The 27,003-nt window shown below is 51.7% G+C and overlaps 1 protein-coding gene across 6 annotated transcripts in view; it reads left to right on the forward strand.

Annotated features, from left to right (window-relative positions):
- The window catches only part of Trpm2 (transient receptor potential cation channel subfamily M member 2), a 58,154-nt gene that overhangs the window by 24,600 nt on the left and 6,551 nt on the right, over positions 1–27,003 (forward strand). For 4 of the 6 annotated variants that reach the window (XM_050144070.1, XM_050144060.1, XM_050144050.1 and 1 more), the window contains 22 exons: positions 1,309–1,489; positions 2,869–2,930; positions 3,763–3,963; positions 5,360–5,462; positions 6,656–6,777; positions 6,968–7,321; positions 8,228–8,365; positions 9,093–9,222; positions 9,431–9,576; positions 10,337–10,449; positions 11,550–11,763; positions 12,849–12,967; positions 14,083–14,215; positions 14,673–14,844; positions 18,223–18,406; positions 19,263–19,444; positions 19,679–19,811; positions 23,044–23,131; positions 23,693–23,780; positions 24,318–24,475; positions 25,213–25,289; positions 25,552–25,653. In XM_050144070.1, coding sequence (XP_050000027.1) covers positions 1,309–1,489; positions 2,869–2,930; positions 3,763–3,963; positions 5,360–5,462; positions 6,656–6,777; positions 6,968–7,321; positions 8,228–8,365; positions 9,093–9,222; positions 9,431–9,576; positions 10,337–10,449; positions 11,550–11,763; positions 12,849–12,967; positions 14,083–14,215; positions 14,673–14,844; positions 18,223–18,406; positions 19,263–19,444; positions 19,679–19,811; positions 23,044–23,131; positions 23,693–23,780; positions 24,318–24,475; positions 25,213–25,289; positions 25,552–25,653 — 3,200 coding nt within the window. Of the gene's footprint in view, positions 1–1,308; positions 1,490–2,868; positions 2,931–3,762; positions 3,964–5,359; positions 5,463–6,655; positions 6,778–6,967; positions 7,322–8,227; positions 8,366–9,092; positions 9,223–9,430; positions 9,577–10,336; positions 10,450–11,549; positions 11,764–12,848; positions 12,968–14,082; positions 14,216–14,672; positions 14,845–18,222; positions 18,407–19,262; positions 19,445–19,678; positions 19,820–23,043; positions 23,132–23,692; positions 23,781–24,317; positions 24,476–25,212; positions 25,290–25,551; positions 25,654–27,003 lie in introns of those variants that run through there. The other 2 variants (XM_050144077.1, XM_050144086.1) reach the window with 2 other exon arrangements.

The raw sequence follows: 27,003 nt of genomic DNA on the forward strand, positions 1-27,003 counted from the left end.
CTTTCTGACCACAAAGTCTGAGCTTTTAGCTTTTTTTTGTTGTTGTTGTTGTTTGTTTGTTTTTTTGTTTTGTTTTGTTTTGTTTTTGTTTTTCGGGACAGGGTTTCTCTGTGACTTTGGAGCCTGTCCTGGAACTAGCTCTTATAGACCAGGCTGGTCTCGAACTCACAGAGATCCACCTGCCTCTGCCTCCCAAGTGCTGAGCTTTTAGCTTTGAGCCTCTATGCTCAGAGGCCTCCAGCCTGGAATTCCACAGAGCCGTGGTTTCTGGCAGTCAGCAGCAAGTTGGGCTACCCTTTAATGCTATACCCAGAGCTTGGCTCAGCACCTGCTTAAGAACGGAGACTTGAGTTGGATAACTTGGTTTACTAAGGGGGATTTTCTAAGGACACTTTGAATCTGTACTAATGAAGACATGGGCATTTAATTCATTGTCAAGGAAATCTGGGGACAACATAGTCTGTGGCTAGAGAAGGTTCTCGTCACTGCTGATGAGTGTGCCTGGCCCAGTGTGTAGTCTTGATCTTTCTTTTGTGTCAGAATCATGGAGTGTCTCCCTGGGCAGGATGGGTAAGACTGAGGCTAAGGGAGGCTTGGGGGAGTCCTGAGCTGAGAATCCTCTGGTTGTTCCACTGTTCCATTCTCTGTGGACAGTAGACAAGGTGTCTGGTCCAGCAGATTAGTCTCCCGGGGTCTCGTAAAGCATGATCAGACACCTGGTGGCAGAAAGCAACTCACTTATCCGCCTATAGTTAGACGTCACTCTCCTACAGTACAGACACCACCACTCGGCCCCAGTGAAGATGAGGTTCTACTATTCTGGGGATCTCATGAGGACCCTTCCTGTCCTTTTAACTTCTGGTGATTCTGGAAGTTCCTGGGGACCCCATCCAGATAATTCAGGTTAATTTTCTCCTGGTTAGATTCTTTTTTTTTAATATTTTATTTATTAATATGTATACAATATTCTGTCTGTGTGTCTGCCTGCAGGCCAGAAGAAAGAGGGCATCAGATCTCATTACAGATGGTTGTGAGCCACCATGTGGTTGCTGGGAATTGAACTCAGGACCTTTGGAAGAGCAGGCAATGCTCCCAACCGCTGAGCCATCTCTCCAGCCCTCCTGGTTAGATTCTTAACATCACAGCTGAAAGGCCCTTCCTCCAAATAAGGGGCCACGAGCAGATTCTTGGTCTTAGGACGTGGTATCTTTGGGGGGACATTATCCAAGCTATTAGACACCCCCCCATTTCCAGAATACGGGTATGACTTTTTACCAACCTGTGTGAGTCTCCCTTTGTCATCTGCAGGGAGGCTTCCCCGCTGAGTACATGCTGGATGAGGAAGGCCAAGAGAATCTGACCTGCCTAGACCCCAACCACTCCCACTTCATCCTGGTGGATGATGGGACCCATGGCCAGTATGGTGTGGAGATTCCCCTGAGGACAAAACTGGAGAAGTTCATATCGGAGCAAACAAAGGAAAGAGGAGGTACACATGAGCATGCTTCTGAGGGCATTTGGGGCAGAAAGAACTGATACTCTTCCTGTGTCAGAGCCATTGCTGGCCAAGACCTGCACTGTGCATGGAGGTGAGATCACATCACACCCGATTGGTTTCCTGGGTCCCCGTCTGCTTCTTCATGGGGACCTGTCTTCTCTTGCTACCTTCCTTAATCAGTGGAAGGGTGTCAGTGTGGGCTTGTCTGCTGTCAGTTAATAGAACAGTCTACATTGTCAACTAGAGACAGTTTCAGGCTGGGAAACGAGAAAATGGCATCCAGAAATCATAGCTTGACCTCAGTTGCTTGTGGGGAGGTGGAGTAACTCGTGTGTGAGATGAGGAGAGAGCCTAGGGAGCACGGGGAGGGTTCCAGCTCAGCGCCTGGGTTGTTTGGGATGACACTGGGCAGCAGATTTCAAGCTTCCCAGTGTTTCCTGAGTCAGGGTCCCCAGTGGGGCCTGACCACCCTAAAATCACCTCCCCTGGGTCTGGGTGGCATAGAACTTGCATGCCCATTAAGTTCCCAAGTAGATATGGTGCCTGTGTAGGCGCCACACTGGGAGAGCACCATTTTCACGAGGAGAAATCAGGTGAGGTGTGTGAAGGCAGGGACCCTTGTTGGTACTGGGTGGGCTTTGTTGCCAGGGGAAGGGACTCCTAATATTGCATCTGTTTCTCCTGTCCTCTGGGTGAGGTTGAGTAGAAGGGGAGAAGAGACATGAACTGTGCCCCTCCCTAGCCAATGCCAGATGGGTCAGTGTCCTCATAGAGGTTCGCTGGGCCAGCTTGGATGTCGAGGTATCATAAAAAGAACAGGAGAGCTGGGCAGTGGTGGCGCACGCCTTTAATCCTAGCACTTGAGAGGTAGAGGCAGGCGGATCTCTGTGAGTTCGAGGCCAGCCTGGTCTACAGGAGCTAGTTCCAGGACAGGCTCCAAAGCTACAGAGAAACACTGTCTCGAAAACCAAAAAAAAAAAAAAAACAGGAGAGAGAGGCAGGGGGCTGGGGACTAGAGTGGTCCCCTGGGTAGAGAAGATGGTGTTCTGTTTTTGCCCTTTCTGTACAGGAATTCAATTAGTATGGGGTAGGATATAGGTGGGAGGATGGGGTGCAAGGGTAGGGATGTGTAGTGAGTGCAAGGGCAGACCAGGGATGGGGGCGGAGCAAATGGCCAGGAGGCCTTGATTTGCTCTTTTATGGAGCACGAGCAACTTGTCTGCAAGCCGTCCTCGTTCACCTCCAGCAGCTGCCGGTTATCTACCACTCAGCCCAGCTGGTGCTTCCCCGTGGGATTAGGGGAAGGAAGCAGCCTCAAACAGTAGGCCCGTGCTTCCCCCAGTATTCACATGGGCTCCATGTCTGCCTAGGTGTGGCCATCAAGATCCCCATTGTTTGCGTGGTGTTGGAGGGTGGCCCTGGCACGCTGCATGTGAGTACCAGCTGCTTTGCATCATGGGACTCAGGCCTCGCTGGGGAGGAAGGGCTGGTGGATGCTTTTACTAAAATCTGGTGCCATCAGTAGCAAAACACACGGTGTGCTGCCCTGAGGATGTGGAGGGGAGGGAATTCACCACAGGACAGGGATGTTTCCTGGTGGGAGAAGGGATGCCTTACAAGTAGACCCTCATGTGGGAGAGGTGACTTGGCGTTAGCCCAGGTCGTGGTGGGGTTGCTGGCTCTTTCTTCCCAGAGCCTCTCCGGAAGGCGTCCACCCAGAGTCCCAGGCTGGTACTCCAACGTGGAGCTTTCTGCCTCCGCAGGGCTGCGCCGTGGATTCGGCTTTGAACTTTAGATTGAGAGAGCGCTTGAATTCAGCATTCGGCGCGTCTCCCAGAGCACAATTTTATGTTGCGGCTCTTTCAACACCAGGCACTACTCTCAGAGTCCAGTCCAGCTCTTGGAGCTCAAATCTGGGGTTTTCCTCATGGTCCTATTATTCCCCTGGGCTTTGGTCATTCTGGGTCCACACAGCATCCCTGTGAGTGGGTCTGGTCAACGACTGTGTCATGAACCTTTCTGTTACAGTGCTATTGGGTGTTGATTGGCAAGCTTGAGTCAGGTGTGCCAGCAGCAGCTCTTTTGTCTCTCGAAAGGCGTAGTGCACTAAACCAGGGACGGCTTCCAGAAAGTTCTAGCTTCACAGGCTCGCTCTAGCTGCAAGTGACTTGCAGCCTCTGCTGCCACTGAACGATGCTGTATTTCAGAAGTGTCAGGGCTGGGTGAGGGCTCTGGCCAGCTGACACTTGGTTCTTCTTTTGCAGACCATCTACAATGCCATCACCAATGGCACACCCTGTGTGATCGTGGAGGGCTCCGGCCGAGTGGCTGACGTCATCGCCCAGGTGGCAGCTCTGCCTGTCTCTGAGATCACCATCTCCCTGATACAGCAGAAGCTCAGCATGTTCTTCCAGGAGATGTTTGAGACTTTCACCGAAAACAGGATTGTGGAATGGACCAAAAAGGTAAGGCATATAGGCATATGGTCATCAGGCTGACTCCCAGACAGACCAGGACTCCAGGAACCTGAAATGGGTCAGAGTAGGTACACGATTGAATTTGCAGATGGTGGGAAGCTCTGAGATCCAGGACAGGCAGGGCCTTCTGATTGGGCACTGGGAGGTTGAAGCATATGGCAGACAGCATGCCAAAGGAAAGCTGAGATTTGAACTCTATTTGCAGAATGCCAGGGCTGTGCTGGGACATCTCAGAGCTTGAGAATTGTTGTTCTGGGACCCAGAGTGTGTGGGACTGGAGGGATGTGGTGCTTGGGAAGGGCCAGGAAGCACTGTAGAGCACAGGAGGGGTCTTGACCAGGATGCTGACAGCAGAACTTAGCATCTGCAGCAGTGAGTGACAGACAGCACATGGTCCAGCCTTGTCTCCTTATAAGACCACGAATGGAGCGCCCTCAGCAGTGCCCGCCTCCCCAGTCCTGAAGCTGGGCTTTGGGGTGGTGCCCTGATGCCTTCTGCAGAATGTGCAGTGAATAGCTGCCCTTTGGTCCCAGAGCTTAGATAAAACCCTCAGAGTTTTCCACAGTGTGTGAGCATCCTTGGGTGAGCGTGAACAGTGCTAGCTTTAGCTGAGTTGAATTTAGACCCACCAGGCCCAGGCCAAAGGAACACCCTGGAGCTATCCACACTGGACTGTGGCCATGGAGGGGATGAGCTGTGGCTGGACAGTGGAGTCAGGAGCTCTCTGACTGGGTGGCTCAGGGAAGCAGGAAGACCTTATTGTATATCTGCTGAGTATCCAGAGTGGCCTTGTTTGGTGTGGACGCTCTGTGAGATTATTTGAGAGGGAAATAACATAAGTTTAGTGAGCCCCTTATCTCCTCCCCTCACCCCTACCCCCTACCCTCTCCTGAAGGCCTTTGCTTGCTTATCCAGGGTGCTGTAAGCTGCTGGGCAGGCCAGGAGCCTTTTTTCAGCAACATTATAAATTATTCAGGCAATTCAGAGAACTGAATTTAATCTCTCTTTATCCAAGAGTATTTTTGTTACATTTAGTGTGTGTGTGTGTGTGTGTGTGTGTGTGTGTATGTGTTTACTCATGCTCACACGCTGGTGCTACAGTGCACACACCATGGAGGTCAGAGGACATTTTGTACCAGTCAGTTCTTTCTTCTACCATTCAGGTCCCAGGAGATTGAAGTCAAGTCATCAGACTTGGTGACAAGCGCCCTCACTAGCTGAGCCTGCACAGACTAGGGGTGTGGTTACTTGGTGGCAAGCGCCCTCACTAGCTGAGCCTGCACAGACTAGGGGTGTGGTTACTTGTTGGGGCCTCAATCCCTTTTGTCCTTTAAGGAGGCAGAATCCCTCCATCCTTAATCTCACTAGCAACCATTTGCTGCAGATCCAAGACATTGTCCGGAGGCGGCAGCTGCTGACAGTCTTCCGGGAAGGCAAGGATGGGCAGCAGGATGTGGATGTGGCCATTCTGCAGGCTTTACTGAAAGGTGAGGCTATGAACAGGGGGAAAAGGACAGAAAGCCCAGGACATGTGTGCACATGATGAATGACAGCATCCAATCAGATGCGCTGGGGCCATGCCACCGTACACCCCTGCCATCCAAGAAACAGCAAAGTTCCGGTAGGCTGAACTCAAAGGAACTCATGCCAGTCCTGTTACAGTCAAGCTCTCTGAAGACAATGTATCTTGAGAATAGAAAGGAGAGGAGGCTTATCCCATACAAGGGAGTCTCAGTAAGATAATGTACAGATTTCTCATTAGAGACTGGAAGGTGGAAGGCAGAGGGCTGTAGAGTGGGGGAGAAATGAAGGTATTCTCGGATAAATTAAAGCACAGGGAATTTGTAATCACCAGACCTGAGTTATGAGAAATGCTCAAGGGAGCCACAAGGTGAATTGAAAGAACACTAGATAGAGACTCAATGCCGTATGAAGGAATCAAAATCTCAAACAGGCAAAATGTCTGGGCAGTTACGAAAGCCTGTGTCATTGTAACAGGCTTATAATGGCAGTATTAGCTTTCTTTGTTACTTAAGAGGTTAAGACAGTAACAATTACTAGTCTAAAAGCTACTATTCTAAGCCAGGTTTCCCAGCTCATGTCTATAATCCCAGTACTTCTGAGCCTGAAGCAGGAGATTCACTGCAAAGTTCAAGGCCAGACTGGTCTGTATAATAGATTCAAGATTAACAGGGGAGCCTGCAAGATAGTATGCAAAACATCACTACAGCAACCACCACTTGCAAGAGGGACTCCAAGCAGAGAAAGGAGTGGAGCCGCGGGTGCCAGGACCCGGGTTCTGATCACACACACACAGTGTTGGCTTTTGGAATTCTGCTTTGCCTGTTAGTGTAAATTAATGCTTTTAGAGCGCTGTATCTTGTTTTACTATGGCTTTTTGCCTCATGCTGTGTCCCACCTGTCACAGAGGGACAGGGCATGGCTGGGAGATGACTCAGGGTGGGGAATGGGGTAAACTAAAGTGATGATCAAAACTCTGGTTCTCTGAGTCTAACAATGAATGAAACGTGCTTTATAAAGCAGATGTCTCAGGGAGGGTGTCACCAATAAGCTCTGAGTTATCACTTTAAATCATTAAGGGAACTAGAGTCCCCAACCAACTCCCGAGCCCTACGCCAAGCCTCACATAGAGGCACCTGACACACACTGCCACCCACAGCTTCTCGAAGCCAAGACCAGTCTGGCCACGAGAACTGGGACCACCAATTGAAGTTGGCAGTGGCGTGGAACCGTGTGGACATTGCTCGAAGTGAGATCTTCACAGACGAATGGCAGTGGAAGGTGAGGTGCCTGCGTCAGTGGGTTCGTGTGCATGTCTTCAGGGTTCTTAGCCCCCCTTTGGGAATAGGTGACCAGGGTGGATTCCATCCTTCAGAAAAGATATCACAGCCTCTCCTTCTAGGGTCCTGAGCTCAGAGTTCTAGGGGGTGCTGACCTAATGCGCCGGCCACTGAACATTGCTCCCTCTTAGCCCGCAGATCTGCACCCCATGATGACAGCTGCCCTCATCTCCAACAAACCTGAGTTTGTGAGGCTCTTTCTGGAGAATGGGGTGCGCCTGAAGGAGTTTGTCACTTGGGACACTCTGCTCTGCCTGTATGAGAACCTGGAGCCATCCTGCCTCTTTCACAGCAAGCTGCAGAAGGTGCTGGCTGAAGAACATGAACGCACGGCCTATGCATCCGCTGCACCCCGGCTGCACATGCACCACGTGGCCCAGGTGCTGCGTGAACTCCTGGGGGACTCCACACAGCTGCTGTACCCACGGCCCCGATACAGCGACCGGCCGCGGCTCTCGCTGCCCATGGCACACATCAAACTCAATGTGAGTCCTGGCATTGTGGGTGTCAGAGAAAGGGTTGTTGGTGTCGGGAGGCAGTGTCCATGCTGGTTCCCTGGTGGGTGACTGCTGTGTTCTCAGCTGTGTTATGAGCCCTTACATTCATTAGGAAAGGAATTGCTAAATATGTGTGTGTGCGCGCACACATGTGTATGCATGCATGCACCTGCCTCTAATTTCAGCTCTCAGGAAGCTAAGGCAGATAGTGAAGAATACAAGGCCAGCCTGGACTGCATAGTGAGGTAGTCACAAAGAAAGAGGAAGAGAAAAGAGAGAGAGAGAAAACCGAAACCAATTGACCAAACAAATAACCCCAAAGCAATGGGCTCTGCAGGCCGTCCTGGAAGGCATGGACTGTGTGAAACCCTGCAGATCTGGGACTTAGACAATAACAACTCATTTTCTCACAGTCCTGGAGACACTATCTGAGGACCGTGACAGGGCTGGTTCCTGCTGAGGCCCCTCTCCCTGTCTTGCTGAGTCTGCATGAGAAGAAGGGTAGGAAAAGAGAAGGCCTCCTCTGCCAATAGCCTCATTTTAACTTACTTACCTCCATACGTGTCTATAGTAGTTACTTTTCTCCTCGCTGAGACCAAATACCTGGCAGAAAGTATCTATTGGGAGGAAGGTTTTATTTGGACTCAGTTCTAGGGTACATCTTTTTCCTCTAATGTGGATGGTGGAGATCCAAACTTAGGTCATCAGGCTTGTGTGGCAAGCTCTTTCCTGCTGAGCCATCTCCTCAGCCCCCAGTGAATCATTTAATTAAGTTCCCAAGAGTGAAATATGCCATCTCTCCATGACTGCCCAAGGCAGGACACACACTGCCCACTACCTTGGGGTTCTGCTGCTAGGGGCCCCTGTGGGACGTGGACTGTTCTCCACCTACAGGTACAGGGAGTGAGCCTCCGGTCCCTCTATAAGCGATCAACAGACCACGTTACCTTCACCATCGACCCAGTCCGCGACCTTCTCATCTGGGCCATCATCCAGAACCGCCAGGAGCTGGCAGGCATCATCTGGGCTCAGGTACCAGGACTGGCTTAGTGACAGTCATGACAATGTCTAGATTGGTGATCTGAGTCAGGGGTTCACCTCCTACAGCAAACCACAGTTCATAGGGGACAGTAAGATATCTAACCTAGGGAGGCTTGGAGCACTCGGTGGGGAACAAAAACTGTTGTGGAAAAACAATTCTCAAAAGTAAAAAGGGCTGGAGAGATAGTTCAGAGGTTAAGAGCACTAGCTGCTCTTCCAGACGTCCTGAGTTCAATTCCCAGCAACCACATGGTGACTCACAACCATCTATAGTGAGATCTGGCGCCCTCTTCTGGCCTGCAGGCATACGTGTAGGCAGAATGCTGTATACATAATAAATAATAGACCTTAAAAACAAAAAAATCTTACATTTAATAAAAGTAAGAAAGAAAAGGAAGGGAAGAGAAAGGCTTTCTAAGCAAGCTCTTGTTATTTCAGGGCTGAGGATGTGGGCAGTGTTGCTCTCTATGTCCTGCCCAGATCTTGCCAGCTCTGTGCATTACAACTGTTAGGGAGACAAGGACACGGTACCATGGTTCAGTACAAGAGGCTGCCATCAGAGGGGTTATATGTTAATGTGGGGTGACTATTTGTTTATATGAATCCCCCCCCCAAACTTCAGGTCGTAAACATCTCTGTTCACTATAATAAGTTTCTAGATACAAGGTAGCTTAAACCTAGTGACTTCCCAGGTCCTCACAGTGCCTCTGTGTCCCAGAGCCAGGACTGTATTGCTGCAGCCCTGGCCTGCAGCAAGATCCTGAAGGAACTGTCCAAGGAGGAGGAAGATACAGACAGCTCGGAGGAGATGCTGGCACTGGCGGATGAGTTTGAGCACAGAGCTATAGGTGAGCTCCCTGGGGCCACCTACACCATCACCAGGGTCTCCATGTCTGTATGTCAGCTCCAATGCTGTTACCTAAAGTCCTTGTCCATGACCTGGCTGTTTCCGGACAGTACCTATGAATTAGTCTTACGCTATGTTCTGCCTTTGCTGAGGGTCCCTTTGCTGGCTCTCTCATTGTCCCAGGCTCTATTTCTTCTCCCTCTGCTCAGGCGTCTTCACTGAGTGCTACCGGAAGGATGAGGAGAGGGCGCAGAAGCTTCTTGTCCGGGTGTCAGAGGCCTGGGGGAAGGCCACCTGCCTGCAGCTGGCCCTAGAGGCCAAGGACATGAAATTCGTGTCTCATGGAGGCATCCAGGTGACTCCCTGAGGGCCCTCTGATGATAAGGCTGCTCCTAGCAGTGTGACTCTTTGATGGCTGGGATAATGCCTGGTACCTAGGCAAACGCTGACGGGCAGGCTATTACCTCCTGGTTAGGGGATGGGGAAACTGGTGCACAGCAAAGTCAGTGGCTGGTGGACATGGAGGCAGCTGCTCAAATGTCAGGTGGCCCCCAATGTACTTTTCAGGAACCTGTGCCTTCTGGGGGGTCTCAGGAAGGGCAGCAGGATAGTGTAGCCTTCATGGAACATTAGACTATGAAACACACTCCTTTATTATTTGGATATCTTTGGAGCACAGCCTCATGTTGTTATCAAGTCCATGGGACTCCATGTGTCCTGGGATGTGCAGAGCCCGGGGATACCCAGGGGGAGGGATCAAGCCCTGCCCCATAGTGCCAAAAAGGGTCTGCTTATGACAGCTTGGGACTACATGGCCTCGGGACCTTGCAGAGATTGGGAGTCCTGAAGCTGGAGGAGGTATGGCAGGCAGGAGGGGAGTTAGAGCCCTGTGTGATAAGCCCTGCTTATCCATCACTTATCATCTACCATGACCTGACTCCAACCACCCAAAACCCTGATTGCTCTGCTGGCTGACTATGGGGTGCCTGTGATGCTGGACACTTGTGGTTAGGGGTTCGGAGCACAGTGATTAGAGGGATGTGACTAGCACTCATCCTTGGGTGTGGGGGTCAGACTGCTGGGTGGCCCCTGCCCTGAGACCACGCTGTCCGCAGGCTTTCCTGACCAAGGTATGGTGGGGCCAGCTCTGTGTGGACAACAGCCTGTGGCAGATCATCCTGTGCATGCTGGCCTTCCCACTGCTCTTCACCGGCCTCATCTCCTTCAGGTGAGAGGGAGGGTCTGGGTTTCAGGAGGTGCAGGAAGTAGAGGGGGTACCGCTCGACCTCAGTGCCACCTTGGGTCAAACTCTTCCGTGGCCCAAGCGTTCTGCTGGATGCTGGCGGTGCTGATGAGCCTGTCTCTTGGCCTCAGCTCTGCAGCAATAGGGAGCATGGGGTGAGTAGGGTACCCTTGATGCTGCGGCCAGACTGGGTGGAGGACTGAAGACCAGGTCTGGCTATGATTCACTTGTGGTCACCTCAGAGCACAAGAGCTCTTGTGAAGATGCGATTTCTATTTTGCTAGATAGCATCTCTGGGTTCCCTGGGAGTTCAGGGGCAGATGCCAAGCTCCAGGCCGGGTGGCCAGTGGCAAACCCTCTCATAGTCATAGGCTACATGCTCTATCACCTTCTCACACCATGACGGTTGGGGGTGTGTCTTAGGGGAAATGGAGGGGCAGTTCAGATACTAAAGCAGTTTCAATCTGCCCTGCTTTCTGAACTCCCACCCTGCACAGACCCAGGAGGACCAGAAGTCAATCTCACATCCTTCCAGGGGTCATGGACATCATCATGTGACCTTCGTAGTGTTTCCCCCACTCTCCCTCATCCCTGAGGGGATCAGAGCTGCACCTGTGTTTTTCCAGTGGCAGCTGTGGGCAGGAGGCTACACATCAGTGTGTCTACCTGGGGACTCGGTCACGCTGTTAGAATAGCCTTTATGACAGTAATGGCAGCTGGCCCTCATTTGTGGGGACACCTGAGGCCCGAGAAATCCATCTAAGAACTCACGCTAGGAGCATGGCTCAGGGAACCTAACCCAGGTTGGGCTTATAGCCAGGCCTTGGCCCTGGATAGGAGCTGCAATGTTCACAGTCCAGCAGGATGCAGACTCCTGGCCTTTTGGGTCTGTGCAGGGTTTGAGGTCTTTAGTGCCAAGGCTGTACTGGCCTGTCTAGAACTGCTATGTGACCTTTGGTACCAGGTTCCTTTCCTAGTATATTTGCCCCTTGAGCCACGTGTCTCTCAGGGTGAGTGGGGATCCTGAAGGACTGTGGGGTGTTGGGTTTTCAGCCTGTCACAGGCCCCTGAGGTGTCTATTGCAGGGAGAAGAGGCTACAGCCCCTGTGCCGCCCAGCCCGTGTCCGCGCCTTCTTCAACGCACCTGTGGTCATCTTCCACCTGAATATCCTGTCCTACTTCGCCTTTCTCTGCTTGTTTGCCTACGTGCTCATGGTGGACTTCCAGCCCTCGCCTTCCTGGTGCGAGTACCTCATCTACCTGTGGCTTTTCTCCCTGGTGTGCGAGGAGACACGGCAGGTGCTCACCGCCCCCACACCAAGTGTCTGTCACTACCGAGCTTCATCCAGGCCCCCGGGAGCTGGGTGGGACTCCAGGAGGCAGGCCCACTCCTCCACCTGGGAGTCTTGCCTCCAGAGGCTAGGTGGGCTAGGCAGTGGACAGTTTCCAGTGCCCCAGAACTTGAGCTGGTTCTGTGTGGCCCAAGGTCCCCCAGCTACCTAATCACATTCTGTGACTGCCTTAAGTAGGTGTGTCTCCCTACATTGCCAAGTGTGGGGCCCTGTGTGGTCATTTGCAAAGGACAGACTGATGGTGAACCATGAGTATGACTATGGCTCATTCCCGAAAAGGGCTTAGAGTAAAGCCTGCCCGATATGAAGTGCCATCCATCCAAGGACTGTTGGTCCAGAGCACCCAGAGGTTCCCTCCCTGAGGCAGGGGCAGAGCATGATTCTCCCTGCAAGGGTGTGTAATGACATTCAGGGTTCTGGTCCTTCGGGCCAGCCTCTGTAACCAGAGACCCTCCATGAAAGTCAGAACTTCTGTGTCCCCTGGACTCACCTCAGCTGGCAGCCCAGCATAGAGAGCACATGTGTCTCCTACAATCTGTCCCTCAGGTCCAGGGAAAGGACATGCCTGACCATCTTTGGCAGGCCTGTTACCAGAGAAGGGTAAGAATTTCTGCCAAGCAGACCACGTGAGGATCCTGGGGTCTCCCCCAGGCCCCTCCTTCCTGGGTTGTCTCAGGAAGCGGGTGTCATTCTGGACAGAGCAAAGATCCTTGTGGGAGGAGCTGGCAGGGAGAAGGGAGCTTCTCCAGCACACATATATGTACACACTTGCATCCACACGTGTACATGCATGCACACACACACACACACACACACACACACAGGTTTAATAGAACCCCTGGTTCATGAGAGTCTAGCAGGGAAGTGTAGCCTGCACTTACCTTTGCTCTTGCTGTTCCTGGACTTGTTGCGTGCAGAGGTCCCCCCCCTGTGTCCTGCTGGCCCTCACCACAGCCAAGCTCTGCCCACAAAGAGCTGTCAGTGTGATGGGGATGGAGATGCTGGCCTCCCTAACTGTGGTCTCCTCAGTAGCTCTTCTATGATCCCGATGGGTGTGGACTGAAGAAGATGGCATCCCTGTACTTCAGCGACTTCTGGAACAAGCTGGACGTTGGTGCCATTCTGCTCTTCATAGTAGGACTGACCTGCCGGTGAGTGGCCAGGGTACCCCTGCCTTCTTCCTGAGGGGCACCTAGACCCAGCCAGCTTAAGACAGGGTGGGGAACTGGCTTTGCCCCTGACAAGGTAATCTCTGAACCCTGGCTCTTGCCTGTCTGTGGGCACAGTGACAGCTGAGACCATGCCTGCCCTTGACGCTGGTGCAGAAATGCTGTTGGGGTGCATGACTGTTCTTTGTCCATCTTGGATTGCTGTCACGTGTGAGGGCCACCAATCAGCTTCCTGGACATAGTGTCCTCTTTGCCCCTCCTTGCTGGGTTACTTCTCGCAACAGCTTGTGTATCTGAGAGGTGGTGGCCCTCTTTCTTCTTGAGGTGGGATGGATATGGCCAAGGCTCCTGGAATTCTTCCTGGGATGCCGTTGCACCCAAGTGTCTGGTTTCAACTAAAGCCAACTCAGTTCTCCAAGAATGTTTTACTCTTGGTGTCTCCATCACCTTTGATATATTTGGCCTGGCTCCTCCAGAGCCCTGTACCTCCAAGGACTACCCCAGGCCAGGGGGAGGCGTTAGAAACCTGCCTTCTGACAGAGACAGAGACCCACATTGGAGCACCGGACTGAAATCTCAAGGTCCAAATCAGAAGCAGAAGGAGAGAGAGCACAAGCAAGGAACTCAGGACCGCGAGGGGTGCACCCATACACTGAGACAAAGGGGATGGATGTTCTATAGGGAACTCACCAAGGCCAACTGGCCTGGGTCTGAAAAAGCCCGGGTTAAAAACCGGTCTCGCTGAACATAGTGGACAATGAGGACTACTGAGACCTCAAGAACAATGGCAATGGGTTTTTGATCCTACTGTACCTATTGGTTTCGTGGGAGCCTAGGCAGTTTCGTGGAAGCTCACCTTACTAGACCTGGATGGAGGTGGGTGGCCCTTGGACTTCCCACAGGGCAGGGAACCCTGACTGCTCTTTGGGCTGACGAGGGAGGGGGACTTGATTGGGGGAGGGGGAGGGAAAGGGGAGGCGGCGGTGGGGAAGAGACAGAAATCTTTAATAAATAAAAAAAATCGTTATGGTAAAAAAAAAAAAAGAAACCTGCCTTCTGGCGAACAGAGCCTGAGGTGGTACCTTGCCCACTGCCAGGCTCATCCCAGTGACACTGTACCCCGGGCGCATCATCCTGTCTTTGGACTTCATCATGTTCTGCCTCCGCCTCATGCACATCTTCACCATCAGCAAGACGCTGGGGCCCAAGATCATCATCGTGAAGCGCATGGTGAGGACACAAGGGGCTTGCCTGGGCGGGGCTGGAGCCCACGGCTGCTGTGAGGGAAGCTGAGGGCTGTGCCCATCATGAAAGAGGCAGGACGGTACTAGAGCTCACCGTTTGTCCCCTGTCTTGCCTCTGCCTCTGCCTCATCCTTAGAATCTCTGAATGTCCCTCATCCTATTGTCTGGATGCCACCTCCTTCAGGCTGCCTTGCCCATTTCTCATTTCACAGCCCTAGCGTGGGCCCCGTTGCTGCTCAGATGCAAGCCTGAGTCATTATTTGAGTCATTATTGTACAACCCCATTCCACATGTTGGGGTGTTCCCCGAAGATGTCAGTGAATGCTCTGTGAGATTGCAGGGAGGCCCTGGGTTGTTCCCCGGAATCCTGCATTCATGTTGGGGTGACCGAGGAGAGAGGAGATCCAGGATGGGAAGTACAGCCTTTGCTTCACTCTCTACAGATGAAGGACGTCTTCTTCTTCCTCTTTCTCCTGGCGGTGTGGGTGGTGTCCTTCGGAGTGGCCAAGCAGGCCATCCTCATCCACAACGAGAGCCGGGTGGATTGGATCTTCCGTGGAGTCGTCTACCACTCTTACCTCACCATCTTTGGGCAGATCCCAACCTACATCGACGGTAGGAGCCAGGTTGTGGGCATCTAAGGGGCAAGGGGGATACAGAAAGATGGAATGGGGGAGCTCCCTAGGGCCCTCTAAGAGTCCAAGGTTACAAGAGATAGCGTTCGTTTTCAGCCAGGCTGTGTGGCTTTCTAGGGACCAGGAAAGCCCAGGGCTCCACTGGATGCTGATAGCTCTCAGCGGAGAGTGGAGGGCACCCAGATTTGCCAGTCAATGAGGAGCGCGACGGCAGGAACTTAAACTATGCAGAGATGTATGGGGCACAGTTGACAGTCCACAGCTTTAAAAGTCACCCCATTCCCCTCTCTCACCACACTGGAGTCAGAAACGACTGCTTACTCTCTGGTAGAAAGACAGCTTCTCAGTGTGAGTGGGTGTGTATCTGTGCCTGTGTGGCAGCTTGCGTGTGCTCACACAACTTAATGTGAGTATGTGTATGTGTGTGAGTTCATGTGTGTATATGTGAGTGTGCGCACATGTGTGTGGGTATGTATGTATGTGTGGTGGCCAGAGAACAACCTCCGGTGTCATTTCTTAGGAGCCACCCACCCTGTTTTTGTTCTTAGTTTTTCCTTTATTTTTATTTTATGTGTATGAATTTGCATTCATGTATGTCTGTGCACCATATGTGTGCACTGCCCAAGGAGGTCCAAAGAGGGTATCAGACCCCCTAGGACTTGAGTTACAGACAGCTGTGAGCCTCCATGTGGGCGCTGGGGACTAGACCCAGGTCCTTAGGAAGAATAGCCAGTGCTCTTAAGTGCTGAGCGTCTTTCCAGTCCCAGTCCCTCACTTTTATGAGACAGGATCTCCAACTGGTCTGAATCTTGCCTAGTAGCCTAAGCTAGCTAGGCAGAGCCCCAGGGGTCACCTGTTTCCTCCTTGGCACTGGTTTTGGAAGCACGAGCCATAACATCTGGCTTTTAACACGGCTTGAACTCAAGTCATACCACAAAGCAAGCCTTTTACGGATGGAGCTATCCTCCAGTTCCATGTGTTTCTTAAAGCCAGCGTCTTTCAGGTAGATTTCCTGCGTCATAAGCTACCCGCAGAAGGTCTACACAGGCATGGCATATCATGGAAGCCAGCTTCATCCCTCATCCCTTCAACGGCCACTGCCCTCCTCTCTCTGTCCTACAAAGCCACCCGTCTGCTGCCATCCACACACATTTGCCCTCCTGGACTTGTCACACACGTTAGACCTAATGTGGCGTGCAGTCAACCAGGTCTGGCTTTGTCACCCAGTGTCACATTTCCAGGGATCAGTGTGTGTGTGTGTGTGTGTGTGTGTGTGTGTGTGTGTGTGTGTGTGTGTGTGTATGGAGGGGGCTGCAACAGTTATCAGTGCTTTATTTTATTTTATTGCTAAATTGTATTTCTCTGCATGAACAAGGCACATTTTAGTGATTCTGAAGCTGTGACCTCTTGCATTCTTCCTGGGTTTCAGCGACTCAGACTGCTGTTGCTGTGAACTTATGTCTGTGCTTTGGTGCGGGTGTGTTTAACTCTGAGACATGCCAAGCTGCTCCCGTAGAGGCTATGTGTTCCAGTTTTTCCACGCTCACCTCACACTCGTTACTGTCCAGTGGGGGTCAGTGGTGTGTCCTTGTGGCTCTGATGGGCACTTCTGTTGTGGCTTCTGCTGAACATATTTTCATGTACTTACTGGACCGTTTGTACATCTTCTTGGGAGAAATGTCCATTTCTATCTTTTGCTCATTTCCACCTTCCATTATAATTTTTATTGTTGAGCTTTTAAGACCTTCGTCACAGGGCCAGTTTGCAATATTTTCTCTTATCACAGAGGTTGTCTTTTTTATTTTATTTGTGGAAAGACATTTTCTTTGAAGCATAGAATTTTAATGAGGTGCAGCTTGATTTTTTTAAACCCGTTTATGCCTCTGTGTCACAGTGGAGGAAACATTGCTGAACCCACGGCTCGAAAGGTTTATTTTTTTTTTTTTTTATGAGGGTTTATGGCTTTCGATCTTTCTTTCGGCCTCTGACTCATGTGCAGAAATTAGCCTTCAGCCTCACCCCATCAGTGCTACTGTCTTCTTTCCCTAGACAGCCACAGATCTGCTTCATCTATACACATCTGTGTGTGAGATAGGGCCATTCTTGTTTTTAAATTACTATTTTATATATGTTGGTATTTTGTCTGCATGCCTGTTTGTGTACTACGCATCTGCTTAGTGTCTAGAAAGGCCAGAAGATGGCATCAGATTCCCTGGAACTGGAGTTAGAGACAGTTGTGAGCCACCATATGGGTGCTGGTAACTGAATGCAGATCCTCTGGAAGAGTAATCGGTGCTCTTAACCTTGGAGCCATCTCTTCAGACCCACTGTGCTCAGCAAGGGCCATTCTTTCTCAGGTGGCTGTCTATTGTCCCAGAAACATCAATTGACAAATGTTTCTCCCTGAGCCTGGCTCCCTGTGTCTGTCACCTTATCCTTAATTAAAGCATTCATCTTAGGTCTCCCACCTTTTTCTGCTGTTGTGTGCATCTGGCCTTGCCCAGCCCCTCCCTGCCATGGCTACTGTAACTTGTAGTAAATTTGATATTGGGCAAGGTGGGTCCTCCAGCCTTGCTCTTCTTTTCCAAATTGCTTTGGACTCCTTGGGTCCACACGAATTTTGAGGTTTTGGGCTAGAAACAGGTTGTCTCTCTGACTGTTTAAACCACTGGCTTACCTTAGCTATCCTTCAGTTTCTAGTGGCCAGGTCTGGAGCTGTTAAGCTCATTCTGGGGTATGTCCTTCTTTTTGTGTTATTGTTATTTTTTCTTTTAGTCCTATTATTTTCTTGATTTATTTTTAATAATGTGTATGCATATGTCTCTGAGGGTATATGTTCACATGATAGTGGTGCCCACAGAGGCCAGAAGTGTCTGATTCCCCGGAACTGGAGTTATAATAGTTGAGAGTCACCCAAAGTGGGTTCTGGGGACTGAACTTGGGTCCTTGGAAGAGCAGTTCTGTGCTCTTACCTGCTGAGCCGCCTCTCTAGCCGCACTTATATATTTTAAGATCCTTCCCTGATAATTGAATTTCTCAGAATCAAGACCCATCCACTCATGTCTGTAGCCATGAGAAGTGCCTTGGGGGAGGGCTGGCTGGATTCTGGAGTGCAGGCTGCCAACCTGGGTGACAGCTCTGGCTCCAGACTCCCCTAGCAGCCCACTTCCTGCTTGAGGATACCCAAGTACAGACAGACCTCTTGTCAGGCTTTGGACCCTAGCCGGATACCTAGTCCCTAACTCTTGGGATGTCTGAGCCTATGGGGACTCTCAGTGCCCCAACGGCCAGGGTCCCTGGCAGCCAGTTCCTGGAGACTGACTTCCTGTTTTCTGGTTGCCCCGCCCACTCCTCACAGGTGTGAACTTCAGCATGGACCAGTGCAGCCCCAATGGCACAGACCCCTACAAGCCCAAGTGTCCCGAGAGTGACTGGACAGGGCAGACACCCGCTTTCCCCGAGTGGCTGACGGTCACCCTGCTCTGCCTCTATCTGCTCTTTGCCAACATCCTGCTGCTCAACCTGCTCATCGCCATGTTCAAGTGAGTGTGCAGGGAAAGGCTGTCCTGGGCTGGTGTGTGTGTGCAGCCAGCGTGGCTTCCTGTCTGTGTCACTGCTCCCAGGGGCCCAGGAGCCCCTGTCCGCTGACTTTGGGGTCATAAAACCCACTCCTATTCCAATTGGAAACAGGTCAGCCATGGAAGGCCCAGCTTGCCCACCGTGAAACCCTTGAGCCCTGGGCCCTCCTGTCTCTACAGACAGGTTCCTGGTGGCCGTGACCTTTGGCGTCTCTCCAGTGTGGTGTGAACCATGTACTCTTTTTCTCACCAGCTGACTTCAGGGGAACACCCCTTCTGTTTTAGAGTATCCTAAACACTGAGAGCTACATGTGTTAGCTAGACCTGAGGTCAGGGCAGGAGGTGTGGGTAGGGGGTGGGGTGGACTCTGTCTCTCAGGCCGCAAAAGCTATCTGATAAAAGTGGCATGGGTCATTTCCCCGGCTCCTGGGCTTCTCTGTGATTCTTGGGTACTTGGGTACCTGAGACAGCGTCCTCTAACTGCTTCAAATCTAGACAGTCAGACAAGCTCTTCAGTGCTGTCCCCTCAGACTCCGCCTTTGTTTATTCATGAGTACAGATCTAAAATCCCTGTGATTTCCTGTACTTGCCCTTGCCCCGAAGCTGGCTGCCACTTGGCGTTTGGCTTACTTCCTGCTCACCTGCTTCTGCTGTACTTGGCCCTAGAATGTTGTGTCCCACATTCTGATCCATATACCCCTGCCTCCTGGGGCCCGGAGAGATGGTTCAGAGGTTAAGAGCACTGGCTGCTCTTCCAGAGGTCCTGAGTTCAGTTCCCAGTAATCGTATGGTGGTTCACAACACCCCTGCTTCCCACCAGCTACACATTCCAGGAAGTGCAGGAACACACAGACCAGATCTGGAAGTTCCAGCGCCATGACCTGATTGAGGAGTACCATGGCCGGCCCCCGGCCCCTCCCCCCTTCATTCTCCTCAGCCACCTGCAGCTCCTGATCAAGAGGATTGTCCTGAAGATCCCTGCCAAGAGGCACAAGCAGCTCAGTGAGTCCCCCCCCCCACACACACACTGTGCAGTCCCACCATCCTGGGTACAAGTGTTGGGTTCCTTCCAGAGTCCTGGACCATCAGTAGATACACTAATGTCTCATGCTGCTGGGTTTTTCCCGCACCTGGCATGGGCTTGTAGCTCACTGGATCTGGAGATGGGGTGATGGACCCTTTCCAGGGAGCCCTAGGTGGGTCCTCAGGTCCTTGCTAACCCTATCCTGCCTACAGAGAACAAACTGGAGAAGAACGAGGAGGCGGCTCTCCTGTCCTGGGAGCTCTACCTGAAGGAGAACTATCTGCAGAACCAGCAGTACCAGCACAAACAGCGGCCAGAACAGAAGATCCATGACATCAGTGAGAAGTACGGAGGTGGGGAGCCCCGGGGAATGTGTTAAAGTCATGTCCTGCTGCTCCAAAGCCGCACTAAGTGCAGTCCCATGGGGGAGGACTCATGCTCAACTTGTGGGAGAGAAAACCGGATGTCACTGTGTCCAGACAGGCAAACAGGGCACCTGGTTGTGATGATGATGGCAGGTGATGAAGGTGATGGTGATAACAACGGTATTGATGGGTCGTGGTGATAATGGTGATGAGGCTGATGTGGCGTGATGGCAACATGACAATGATGTTAGGGCTGGAGGTGATGCCGATGATAGCGATGATGTTGGTGATGGTGATGATAATGGCTGAGATGATGGGGACTCTAGTGATGATGCTGGTAGTTATGGTGACAATGATGGCAACATCAACAAACCTCAGTGAACTAGCTGATGATCAAAGCCCCTTGTACCTAGTATGACAAAGATGTCCCATTTGCTTGAGTTTGGGTACAAGGACATCAAGCCTAGTCCTCGAGACGCCCTCTACTTAGAGCAGTTGTCTACTCAGTGTCCTTGCACTGAAGGGTCCTTCCTGCTCCCACACCCCCGTCTGAAGGCTGGCTGGCTGGCAGCTTTACTGGTGTGTTGGCTGATGGTATTGTGAGTGCACTCTGTGGTGAGCCTGTCTCAGGTTCATTTGTGGTTTATTGGTGGTTTTGTAGATAAACTTGTTGGTTTGGTAACTGTATCTACTGATTGCTTGCGAATGTACTGTTATCTTTTGGTAACTGTGATAAAATGCCTTGACTTATAGAAGAGTTTATTTTGGCTTCCGGGTCCAGAGGGTTAGTCCATAATAGGGGCAACAGCATGGCAGCCTGGTGACAGGCATTTAGCAGGAGCAGGAAGCTGAGAGCTCATATCCTGGACTCGAAACCCAAAACTGAGAGAGCAAATCTCAGAACCCACCAGCGACACACTTCCTCCAGCAAGAATAACCCAAACCTTCCCAAACAGGGCCGTCAACTGGGTACCAAGTGTTGAGATGCCCAAGACTTAGATGGAAGGGTGTTTCTCATTCAAACCTCCACACTGGGCTGGGGTAGTATCCAGCTGTCCCTCTATGAGCTGCCTGAGAGCAGGGACAGAATCTTACAGGGTCTCCACAGTAACTGACCCCCAGAAAAACCCCAGAGCCACACAGAAACTCAGTGAATGCTGTGTGGTCCTTGAGCTATGGGTGTTGGCCTGGCTAGCCTGCGGCCGTCTGGGCTGTGTTGGCTTGGCTAGCCTGCGGCCGTCTGGGCTGTGTTCTTTGCTGACATCACACCCTCATTGTCTATTCAAGGGCAGGTGCCAGGGTCCATGCAGCCCCCTTAACACATGCTATTACCTGTTCATCAAGAATGGTTGTATGGTGCCATTTCATTTTGAATGACTCTGCCCAATGCCCAGATATTGGCGTGTATGGTTCACAGGGAGATCCTGAAATGGGGCCCATGTCTGGATGCTCCATCACCAGGATGGTCTTGAAGTGGGATCAGTAGCCTTAACATGAGGGTTCTGACGGCACAGCGTCAAGGGCTTACTGTGGACTGAACACGTGATCTGCTTCCCTACCCTAGCCTTTCTTACAAAGAGATGTTGGTTATTCCATCTTTGCCACTGAGGAGCCAAAGATGCAGAAAAGGGACGGAAGTAGACTAGTCCAGTGTTCATTGCTGGAGAGCAGTATAGCCTGAACTTGGGGGCTTGTCCTGGTGATTTCACTGCCTGCTCTTCCAAAGGTCCTGAGTGCAATTCCCAGCAACCACATGGTGGCTCAGAACTATCTGTAATGAGATCTGATGCCTTCTTAAGGAAGAGACCTGGTCAGACATCCTCATCAACTTAGACCATGAAACCCAATATGGATAAGTTCAACAGAACCGCCATATATGGGCTGCCCGTGCCTGTTTCAGCATTGCCAGGGCATAAATTTCATTTTTGTTCCTGGTGCTTTTTCCAGTCTTTCTGCTTCAGGGAACTAGGCTAGCTCTGAAGAAGTCAGTCATACAAGCCAAGCCCACTCAGCCCTCACCCCAGATTTCCTTCCTTGTAGGAGGCTCAGAATGGATCCGATGTCCAGTTTCCAGCCTGGAGGAACTGGGCTTCTCCAGTTTTTCCTCAGGTTGAAAAGGATTATTAAAACAGCAAATTTCCAAGGTGGTCCTGACAGACATTCTAGGGAAATACTATCTAGCATGCTAAGATGTAAAATCTCTGGCCTGTTACCTAGAAGCCTTTAACAAAACTATGCACTCGGTCAGGGAGTGCTGTGAAACAGATGAGGGGGAGATGTTAGTAACCCCTCAAACCCAGTGAGGACCCGGCCACACACAGCAAAGATCTGAGGCCCAGGGGGTGCCCTGGTGTGTGGTGTGGTCCCAGCTCCTCACCCACAGAGTATGGCTGGAGTTTGGGGAGTTTCTGACAGTCTAGATGGTTCCCATGGGTCACTGGGACTGAACCGTGGGGTTCCAAACACGCTGTATCACCATGACCTGTTCTCAAGGTTGTCTGTAAGAAAAAGCAGGGGCGCCAGAGGGTCTTCTGGGGACTGAAATGCAGACACCAGCACGCTCAGTGCCGTCCTTAGCTTCCCTTCCCCGGATGGCTGTTTAAATTGGGCCACATCCCCAGAAACACGTTCAGATATTACAGCGTGACTCACTTTATTACACAAGGATATCGCTGGCAGTTGGCACCGCAGGTTAGAGGAAATAAAGGGATCCCTGGGCAGAGCCACTTGGAGCTCAGCAGGCAGGCCTTGACTTGATGGTAGCTTTAACTGTAAACACAGCTGGCCACTGTAGGAAATGGGTGGGGGGGGGTTCTGGTGCAAACCAAACACTCCCCAAAAGTCCCAGTGCCCCACCTGCACCAGCCCAGCTGTCGCCACAATCTTTGTCATTCAAGATAGCTTTCAAAGCTCATGGCCCAGCACTAGGTGGCAAATCTAGACAAGTGAGCTACTGTGAACACAGTCACCTCTCCCAGCTGACACACTGACAGCCACGGGAGCCTGGGTTGCCCTTCTTCTGGGGCAGCTTTATTTTATGGTAGAGATGTATGTTGTAGATTCTTTCAGATTCTAAGACACAGTGTTGGCGTGAGAGCCAGTGGCATGCCACACCTGGGCTGTTGGGTTTGCTGGGGCTTTCTGCAATTGGGGTATCGTGTTTCCTATAATTGTCAGGGTCCCTAAAGCCTGTCTATTTTGTCCTGTATCAGAGTGGACACCATGGTGGGTCTGCTGGACATGGACCGTGTGAAGAGGTCGGGCTCCATGGAGCAGAGGCTGGTCTCCCTGGAGGAACAGGTAGGTTGAGTTGGGGCCTGGTGGTAACACTGATACCAAGAACTTTGGGGAAGGATAATGGAGGTCTGAGGAGGGGGAGAGGGAAAGGGAGAGAGAGAGAAAGAGAGAAATAGATACAGAGACAGACACAGAGAAAGAGGGGGGAGAGGGAGAGGAAGAAGGAAAGGGAGAGAGAGGGAAAGAGATATAGAGACAGAGAAAAAAGGAGAGAGGAGAGAGAGAGAGAAAGAATTTTCCATTGGAGGGAACCCCTTTATTCTCTAGAAAATTATACCCAAGCTTTTTTCCGATGAGCTTCCCCTGGGTTTGAACAGTGAGGTACCCACATCAGTACACACCCCTGGTAGTCCCAGGACCCTTATCTATTTGAGGCCACTTCTTGGACATGTCTTGAGACTATGTCTTAACTTTGCCTGAGGCCAGAGGACCAACCCCAAGTTCTCCTCTGAGGCTGCATGGCCCTGGGTCACTTGGGGAGTAAGGCCAGTCCTCCACGTCATAAACCACATGCAACGTGGGCCACAGGTGCCAACTCAGTCTTTCTTGGGGCATGCCATCCAGGTAGCTCAGACGGCCAGAGCTTTGCACTGGATTGTGACAACCCTGAAGGACAGTGGCTTGGGCTCCGAGGCTGGTGTGCTGACCCTGGGTGAGTAGATGGTCTCTCAATAGCTTTCTTTATTGATCTATATGGTTTGGAGTCTGAGAGATGGCTTGGCAGGAAAGGCTGTTAGAGGGGCTTTGGCTGTAGCTACCTCAATGCCTTGTAGGGCCAGCTCTCACCTCTGCCTATGAGCTGAGCAGGTCTCTCCTGGCTTGAGCAGTTACTGGACTCCTGGGGACAGCATATATTTTGCCCCCTTGACCTCCTTTTACACGTCTTGCTGTTGGAGGCAGGGAGCAGTTCTAGGGGACCGAGACGATCATGTTCGTCAAGGCATAGAAAGCAAAGCCCGTTTCCTTAGATGTGCAGTAAGGAAATGGAGACACATGGTCTTCCTTAGGTGTGGCTGCCCCGTAGGGAGCAAAAGCCCCGATTAATTGGACAGGCCCTGCCACTCACTGCTGAGACATTTAAGGGTGGTTTCAGTAGAAGGCATCTGCTAGGTTGAACTTCTGTGGCTGAGAACCCTGGGCTGGGACATGGGGTCTCGGGGCTGGCATTCAAACACGTGTCTGTGTCTAGCATCCCAAAGGGCTTTCGATGAACCGGATGCTGAGCTGAGTATCAGGAGGAAAGCAGAGGAGCCAGGAGATGGCTACCACGTGAACGCCCGGCACCTCCTCTACCCCAGTGCCCGCATCATGCGCTTCCCTGTGCCCAACGAGAAGGTGCCCTGGGAGGTGAGTGTAACTCTCTTCTGTGAATTAACACAGGAGGGGCTTGACTCTGGGGGAGGAAAGGTCCGTGTTCACAGTGGCCTCTACCCACTATAGCCTCTCTGGTCATCTGTGCATTAGATGAGGAAACTAAGCAAGGCATGAGAGGTTAAATCACATGAGCCATACAGCCAACGTGTGGAAGAGCCTGGTGCCGTGCCGTGGCCCAGGGCTGCTTCTGTAGATCCTCGTGTCCCAGCTGTGCTGGGCCTCTCATCCCATCCACGCCTTCTTGTTCTTGACTCTTTGAGCAACTACTACCACCTTTTTGAGCGCGGGGCAAAAAGAGAAACCCATACACAGAGATAACGGCACCGGGGAGTTCACCTGCTTGCCATTGCAACCCCCAAGGTTTCTCTCAGCTCTTCTGGAACATTCTAGCCTAAAGTTCCCTTCTTGCTTTCTCTGCCATATGGAGTTTTTATTTTTTCCTCTAGGGACCCGTGCAGTCCTGGTCCCACCCCTGGAAGGTTTTAGATCATCCATCGCAGTGCTTGCTGCAATGGGCTGATCCCATTGGAGTGCTCATCTGGAACTCTTCCTTAGCTCCCCAATGCGGGGAGATGCCCATGCACACTTGGGGAGGGCATTTGGTCCTGACTGGCCTTGGCTGTAGCTGCTCTTGGACCAATTGTAGCACCCAGGCCTCACTTGCCTGGGAAAGGAACAAAACCCCGAGGAACCTACTTGTTTTGTTGCAGGCGGAGTTTCTGATCTACGACCCCCCATTTTACACAGCTGAGAAGAAGGACGTGGCCCTCACAGACCCTGTGGGAGAGTGAGTGGCCCCTCCTCCAGAGCAACCCTAGAATTTACCTGGAGCAGGCCCAGGCAGGCTCTGCCTCATCTGCCCCAGGGCAGCCCTTTCTGTCCTGAGCACAAATCATCCTGACAATGGACATGACTTGTGGCCAGAGGTCCATTTCAAAGGAAAGGCCTGTGGCCACTGAATTTGAGCCACCCATAGAGGCCGAGTCCCTGTCCCTCTGCTCTGCCATAACCTTGCTCCTATTGGGACATGTCCTCTTCCTTTCCCCCAGCACGGCAGAGCCCCTGTCTAAGATCAGCTACAATGTCGTGGATGGACCAACGGACCGTCGCAGCTTCCATGGAGCCTATGTGGTCCAGTACGGGCTGCCCTTGTGAGTATGCCCAACCTTAGCTGGCATTCGTAAGCTGGCCTTTGGGGTGAATTCATCTCTGAGCAAGCTGGCATTTCTTTCTGGTAAAAGCCAACAAGAGAAAAGGAGACTTAACTTGTGTCGTTGAGAAGGCTCCTGGATCTACCCTAGCTGGGTCTCAGGTATGTGGGTCTTTTGGTACCTGGGGACTTTGTCTCATGCTTGATAAAGCAGGAATCACAGCCAAGCATAAGGAAAGCCCTCTGCTGCCAGGTGCATGGCTGGTAGGCCCACATTAGGGATGGTAACCGAGCCCAGCATCTGTGATGGGCCCTTTATGTGAAGAAGGCAAGAGACCCATAAACACCACTATGCTTGCAGATGTAGGATGTGGCCAGCAGGGGGAGCAGCGGAGCAGAGGATGCTGTGGGGTCTGAGGGAAGGAGGAGGCAGGCTGGTTTTGGAGAATGAACAGACTGGGCTGTTGTCCCTGGAGCCAGAGGTGGGAGCAGCAGGGGAGAGGTAGCATGAAATAGGCCAGGGCTCTAGCCTGGGTGTCCTCATGGTGGGGCCCTCATGGATGGGGGAAGAGTGCTTAGGAAGGAATGTCAGTTGGATGAGTGACCGACCGCAAGGGAGAAGGAGCAATGCTGAGGTGACAGGTACATCCCTGTTGTCACAACAGATGAGCAGGAGGGACCTGATAGGGCTCAGGGTGGTCCTGTGTTTGTGCACAGGTAGAGCAGAGGCGTGGGGTGTCACTTGTTAACTTACTCTTTGAGGCATGGTCTCTCAGTGAGACCAGAGCTCACCAGTTGGTTGGACTGACTGGTCAGTGATCCTCCTGTCTCTGCGAGCACACCTTTTGAACTTAGGTCCTCAAGCTTGCATGGCCAACACATTGCCTACTGAGTCATCTCCCAGCCCCAATAATTTTTATATAATAGCATACTTACATAGTTAGGACTCGAACTGCTTTTTAAATTATATTTCCCTGGACATAGTTTCCGTCTGTGAACTCATTGGCTACATCTGTTTTATGTTGCCCCTAATAGAAAACCGGAGACTAAGTAGGTTATGAAAAAGAAAGGTTGATTTTTTGGCTCACGGTTCTGGCCCAGTGTCAAGGGCTCGCATCCAAGGATGCATCCTTGCTGATGGAGGCGGAGGAGGTGCAGGATGTCACACAGCTAGGACCGTCTGTGAGAGCAGTCACTTCCTGAAGGCCCCACCTGCCCCCAGTGCCCCATGCATCTAACGATAGGGTGGATCTGACGTGAGCTTTGGTGGAGACAAGCGCAGATCATAAGGAAGCGTTAGCCTCTTTTCTTCTCCACAGTAGTGTTTGAAGCGAGTGTTTCTCACTGAGCC

The sequence above is a fragment of the Alexandromys fortis genome, unplaced genomic scaffold (genome assembly GCF_014885135.2).
Source record: "Alexandromys fortis isolate MF-2015 unplaced genomic scaffold, M_Fortis_MF-2015_v1.1 scaffold_9, whole genome shotgun sequence".
Classification (NCBI taxonomy): Eukaryota; Metazoa; Chordata; class Mammalia; order Rodentia; family Cricetidae; genus Alexandromys; species Alexandromys fortis.